The sequence below is a fragment of the Eschscholzia californica genome, unplaced genomic scaffold (genome assembly GCF_041429995.1).
Source record: "Eschscholzia californica isolate CP2 unplaced genomic scaffold, dmEscCali1.0.p SCAF_4, whole genome shotgun sequence".
Taxonomy (NCBI): Eukaryota; Viridiplantae; Streptophyta; class Magnoliopsida; order Ranunculales; family Papaveraceae; genus Eschscholzia; species Eschscholzia californica.
Window position 1 is genome coordinate 20,421,251 of NW_028238461.1, and position 6,768 is coordinate 20,428,018.

General features: G+C 34.2%; 2 protein-coding genes across 2 annotated transcripts; one reads left to right on the forward strand and one right to left on the reverse strand.

Moving 5' to 3' along the window:
- Positions 1–1,841: 1,841 nt before the first annotated feature.
- Positions 1,842–3,123, reverse strand: LOC147543544 (uncharacterized). The gene is made up of 3 exons (XM_086635462.1): positions 3,099–3,123; positions 2,276–2,917; positions 1,842–1,972 (listed from the first exon to the last, which is right to left on the reverse strand). The coding sequence occupies exons 1-3, from the start codon at positions 3,121–3,123 to the stop codon at positions 1,842–1,844; spliced, it is 798 nt and encodes a 265-aa protein (XP_086491588.1).
- Positions 3,124–5,639: 2,516 nt separating this feature from the next.
- Positions 5,640–6,349, forward strand: LOC147543545 (ethylene-responsive transcription factor ERF017-like). Its single transcript, XM_086635463.1, has one exon. It carries the CDS (start codon positions 5,640–5,642, stop codon positions 6,246–6,248), a length of 609 nt encoding a protein of 202 aa, XP_086491589.1. The 3' UTR covers positions 6,249–6,349.
- The last annotated feature ends 419 nt before the right edge of the window (positions 6,350–6,768 follow it).

A 6,768-nucleotide genomic window follows, 5' to 3' on the forward strand; every position in this document is an offset into this window, starting at 1 on the left:
CCTAATTCAAGATTGAAAACAAAATTAAACTTATCCCCGGCAGCGGCGCCAAAAACTTGATAGGCCTAAAATAGGTCTATTCCCGCAAGTATACGTAGTCAAGTTATAGTAAGTTGGTAAATTCGTGAATCGTCCCAAGGAATAGGTAGGTAACTTCGGATATTGAATGCGGGTTTAACCCAATAATCAAGATGTCAATAGCTAACTTACACTAAAACACACACCCACCCCACTCATAAATTTGATGTTTGATTTGTAAGAAATAAGAAAATAAATAAAACTAACTAAACTATCTAAATGAGAGGTGAGAAGATATCTAAGGTTATAAAATCCACCGCATAATTTCACTTTATAAAACAAGCACTTAATTACTTAAATGTCTTTTCTATTTACTCGGGATCCAATATAATGAACTATTTGGATTCCGGATGATGTTCTGGATAAAACAATTTTATAATTACTAATTCTAATGGTCTTCCTTATAAAGATTCGGATCGCTTAACTATTATTCATCATCTAAAAAGCATACTCCATCTAACAACTTAACGAAAGTATGAAATATCTAATTATGAGGCATGAGTAATGGAAAGAAAATCCAATCCATATAGATAAACAATCAATAGACATTAAAGCACATCAAGGGATTTTAATTAATCAAGAACAAGTGTTACAAAGATCCAAAATGGGTTTCATTCACAACCTTAGATTGCTAAGTTAACTATACATGAAATCTAGAGTAACATTGATTGACATTGTAAAATAAATGAAAATACTAAGAAATTAATGGAAAGAAATCACCAAGAATGTTCAAAATCCATATTCTCATGTATCTCCATTTTATTCAAGATTTTCTCCAATTGTGCTCAAGAATTTTACTCCAAGAAATCCAAGTAATAGCTATTTTATTGCCACCCAAATAAGAAAAAGAAGGAAAAGGAAGAAATTAGATGTAGAAAGAAGTTAGAAAGAAGAGATGAAGGGGGATAAAAATGATAGAAGAATATGGAAGAAAGAAGGAGATGACTATTAATGGAAGAATAATAGTGGTAGAGAGGAAGTAGTAGTAGTAGTAGAGAAAGATGGAAAAAGAATGGAAAAAAAATGGATTGAGAGGGTTTTTAAGTCTAGAGAGAAATGAGAGAGGTAGAGATTTATTTATAGATGGGTTGATGACTAGGGTTTTAGGAGTTAATTGGGAGAAAAAGGGAGAAAGAGGGTTAAAAAAGGAAGTTAGGGTTGCTTTCTACTCAAGAAATGGGTTCTTATTGGTTGAAAATTGAAAAGGACAAAAAGGATGGGCTATTAGGTGATTTCAGGGGGTAAAAAGTAGAAAAGAGGGACCACATGACTAATGTCCGTTGGTGCTCCACATCCCAGGTCGGGCCACGTCAGCGACTTTTATCCCACTAGCCAGAACCGTGCCCAACTGTGTCCCGAGTGTTGACCAAATGTTGACATGACTTTGACTTTGCATATTTCATTCATCCGGATTCCGAATTGACTTCCGTTTTCTCCTACGAGCTCGTCTCAGACTCTACTTCTCACCCATAAACTGACCTTGGCCAAATTTACTAGAATACCCTTGTGTCCAAAAGACCAAAATTCCCTTCAAGTAACTTCCTCCCGTTTTTAATCACTTTTCACACATAACTCTACAAATGACACCTAATCAAGAAAAAAAACCATTTTATGATAATAAAGACTCGAAACGAACTAACTCAACTAAATTAAACGACCCAGATGAGACATTTTCATGACCCATCAAATAACGATGGAAATAAGTTTTTACGGTATCCAAAAGAAGCATGTCCTAAACGTCGCTGCCATAACCATATCTTAGCTTACTTTTTATCTTGAAAATTGTTCACTGTTAATGCCTGACGCAATTTACTAGAGCTTTCAGATACTAAGTCGAAGTAATACAGCTTTCCTCGCCTAACACCATAACCATCGTCTGCCTTGTCTGGATGTCCTTAAACACACAAAAGTTAGGCCAAAAAATCACAACACAAAATAAAGAAGTAGTTATTTGAGACACTGATAATAAATTATGATCTAAAGATGGGACAACCAAAACTGAGTCTAAATTCAGGGTGTCAGTAAGAGATATAGGTCCTTCCCCTACAACAGAGGTTGAGGTACCATTGGACACATTTATGTAAGGATTGATTAATGGTTGAAATCTGTCTAGAATCAAAAGTCGTATGATATGTAGCTCTAGAATCAATTATCCAAGAATTATTCGAAACATGTGTAGAAATATTTGAATCCTTACCTACGTTACCTTTAGTGGCTACCATTGCTGAAGCTTGCTCAATAGTTGGATTTTCTTCCTCCGTCTCAACAAGTGCAACTGTAGGGGTCTTCTTGGAGTTTTTCTTTCGATTATGATCCCACCATTCTGGATAGCCTACTAGTTCATAACAATGACTTTTGGTATGACCAGTTTTGTTGCAGTTGGTACACTTATAAGTTGATTTGTCGGATTGACCAATAGCTTTAACAAGGTTTGGCTTTGTCTTGTTGCGTGTCATCATTGCGGAAGCATCAGTTGTTTCAGATTCTCCGTTCATCGTTGTGCGTCGAACAAGCTCACGACGGACCAAAGCATAACACTCTTCCAAATCAGGAATTAGATCTTTTCTCAAAATTTCACCACGAATTTGTTCAAATTCACCATCTAACCCAACAAGAAAAATATGCACACGTTGTCGTTGGACTGATTTACGATAAGATACAATATCTTTTTCATTTTCCATGATCACTTTATCACGGTGATCTAATTCACTGAAGATCTCAATCAATTCACCATAATACACAGAGAGTATCTTCCCATTCTGTTTGGCAGAAAAAACTCTTTGATTCAATGAGAAGACTTGGAACTCATCGGATCCATCATAAAAAGCTTTAGATAAAGCTTTCCAAATATCACGAGTTGTAGGTAAACGAATGTATGATCCATTTTTTGAGACCACGAATAAACGAAAGTTTTTCTTTTTCAGCGATATGCATCTCCATTATTTGAGACCACATATCATAATTTTTTTCTTTCAATATAATCCCTGAATTAAATAATCCCTCTGCCTGAAAAATCGTACCAATTGTCGGATCCATCTTTTCCATTATATTAATTATAAGGAAGAGATTATATCAGAAAATAAAAAAAAACTGTATGAAGATAAATTTTGTTGATAAAAATTCATAAGAAAAAAACTTAAGATTGTTGGCTCTGTTACCAATTTGAAATTGATCAAAGAAGTTGTTTTATTCCTTGATGGTTTACAAAAGAAATACAAGACTCTATTTATAGAGTTGGAATACTACTAGTTTAGTGGTTTCTAATTTCACAATATATATTTACTAGCTTCTAATATATTTACTAGTTTTTAATATTTGCTAGTTCCTGATATCTCAATATAGATGGGAATTGTTAGAAATATAGTCTAATATAGTCCCACATTGTTCAATTGCTTAAACTTTTCTCTTGTACTACTCCTTATAATGATCTTATGTAATAGCTATGAATATCAATACAATTTCTCTTTTCTTACATGGTATAAGAGCTTTTAGGTTTCTTTCTTGGGTTAGTCGTTTATAGTCTTCTGCTAGCCGGCGGCGGTAGTCCCATTAATGGCTACCGTCCGCCGGACTTTTATCAATTTTTAGTTCAAGTTTAGTGTTTTTTTCTTTCAAATAAGAGTAGTTCTCTTCTAGTGTTGAGATCTAATCATTCTTCAATACTTTTCTCAATAGTATTTGAAGATGATGAAGATTAACAAGAAGATGAAAGATCCAAAGAAGAGTGATTTGTTGAAGAAATCACATGATATACTCTTCAATGATCTCAAGCATTTCAAATGTCAAGTCCTCCCCAACATCAAATCTATGTGTATCCATGGTCCATGAAGTTATATTTTGAGAGAAATTGGAAAGCTATTAGAGAGTGGGAAAAGAATTCATGGATTTCTTTGTTAGAATAGTTATATACCCCATGTTTATCTTGAAACTATACTTATAGTTCTCCAAAATCTTAATTTACAATATGATGCACATGAAGTGTTTGATAGAATGTATCGAAGAAATCATGCTTATTCTCAAAGATGGTTTTCTTTTGATGTTTTTGAAAACATGTTTGTGGGTTCCTTTTTGGCAAAAGAGTTAATTCTCTTAAATTGATTTGCTCATACTTCTTATATCCAAGATGAGAACTCTCAAATGTTTGTTACTTTAGTAAGCTACTTGGTTCCATTATATTTTCTATAAGATCAAAAGAAGATGAAACATAAGAAAGAGTATAAATGAAGAATAGAAGTGGGAAGGTCAAGATTGAATGATTGCTAGTGTTTATGTTCAACAACACATAAAATCAAGTAGATCAAAAACTTGAATTGGATTGATGATGTTGGAGTAATAATCATGTGTGAGGGCTATTAAAAACCAAGGTAGGAAGATCTCCAAAACCAGGCAATGGTTAGTTATTGTCAACCGGACAATGGTTAGTAATTGTCAACCGGACAATGGTTGTCAATACCTGGCAATGGTGCCAACTTTTCTTCATATAGAGAAAAGCAAAATCAACAACATCAACATCAAAACCTGGCAATGGCGCCAACTTTTCTTCAAGTGGAGAAAAGCAAAATCAACAACAATATCAACATCAACAAAACCTGGCAATGGTGCCAACTTTTCTTCAAGTGAAGAAAAGCAAAATCAACAACAAGCAACAACATAGCAACCTCACAATGATGCCTCCATCAAGTCAAAATCTACAAATTTGTTTAGCAAACTCATGAATTTTTCACTAACAAAAGTCATTCGTTTGAGGGAGAATGTTAGAAATATAGTCTAATATAGTCTCACATTGTTCAATTGCTTAAACTTTTCTCTTGTACTACTCCTTATAATGATCTTATGTAATAGCTATGAATATCAATACAAATCAATACAATTTCTCTTTTCTTACAGGAATATTATATGAAAATATTATATGGGATATCTCAATCTATGGAAATATAATTCAACAACGAATGCTTAACCCACTATTCTTAGTAGGTACACACACTCTTCCCCAATTTCTAGAATGAAGTTTCATTTTGTTGGGACCTTTCCTCCAAAAACAATCACAAAATTGGAAGAATGTGAAGAGGCATAGAAGCAAAGACACTCCTGCTCTAGAAGAGCCTGCCACTTTATTATTTAAATGACTTTCACTTGTATAATCCATAAATAATAATAAAACCACGTGAAACATCACTCCAAAAACAATACTACTCTACTCTGGTCTATAGTCCTATACTATACTATCTCACTCCCATAAAACATCAACCTTACCGCGTCCACTTATTTTCTTCCTCCTCTCTCACTCCACCATCTGTCACTCCCTCTTGACTCTCATTTTTACTCTTTTTCAATCAACACGTTCACTTAGACTTCTCTCTCTCTCTTTACTTTCTCTCTCTCTTTACTTTCTCTCTCTCTTAAGAACTCTGTTTCTAGGTCACTGCTTCATCCTATTTGGACTTAAAACATGCCGCCATTTCCACCTAAACCTTCTCATATATATACAGTTGACAAACCACCTCTTATCTTATTCCTATCTGTTGATTCATATTCAAGATCCTTAATTCAACGTCCCCACAATGAATTCGACCGATACGACTATTATATCGACAGCTGAAAAACCATCCTCTCCCTCTGAGTGTAGTAATAACAGTAGTAGTGCTAGTAGTAGTAGTAGTATTAATAGACGTAACGAGTCAACTCAGTATAGAGGTGTACGAAAACGTAAATGGGGTAAATGGGTATCTGAAATTCGACTACCAAATAGCCGAGAACGGATTTGGTTAGGTTCTTATGACTCCCCTGAAAAAGCAGCTAGGGCTTTTGATGCAGCGTTATTTTGTTTACGCGGAAGAGGAGCTAAATTTAATTTTCCGGATAAACCACCGGAGATACCGAACGGTGCGTCACTAAGTCGAGGTGAAATTCAAGCTGCTGCTGCTAAATATGCTAATGAAGAACCAGAAAAAGAAAATAACATGTTGGAAAATGATAATATGGATTGGGAGTTTTTAGATTTATTACCATCATCAGTTTCTATTTCTGGGGAGTCAGATTTCAGTTTGTTTTCTGGTGTAAATGATTTTCCTGGTCAGTTTTTACCCTCACCACCACTTGAAGATGGTGATGTTGATGAAAATGAAGATGGTGGAGTTTTTAACCAACATATGTTTCTTTGGAATTTCTAGTTTAATTAGGTCAAAACTTGGACCTTTTTTTACATAAAAAGAAAAAGCCTCCACATTTTTTAGTGTATAGTCAAGATTTTAAATCAATATTAGGTTTCACATCTCAGTTACCATTATTTAGTTTGTTCAACAAAAAAAAAAAAAAGTTACCATTATTTAGTTCTACAGGCTTTTGTGGGTCTAGATTCTAACATCTTTATGTGGGGAAGACTCATTGTTCTTTTTCTTGGAGAAGTTATCTTTTAGAAAAAACAATATATGATGAATATTTTATTGTCACGTTCGAAAACGTGGTGAACTTTTATTATAATCTTCAATTTTGTATGATTGCTCAACATAAAAAGTTATATTTCTATATTATAATGAGATGTTATGATTTAATATTTAGGTGATGTTTGATTTGTATAAAAGTTGAGTGAGAAAGTTTATTCTTGCAACGAAATCGGTTTTTCCCGGTTTAGTTGGACTAAAATCATGAGAACCCCCCCCCCCCCCCCCCCCCTCCGCCCCCTCCATCTAT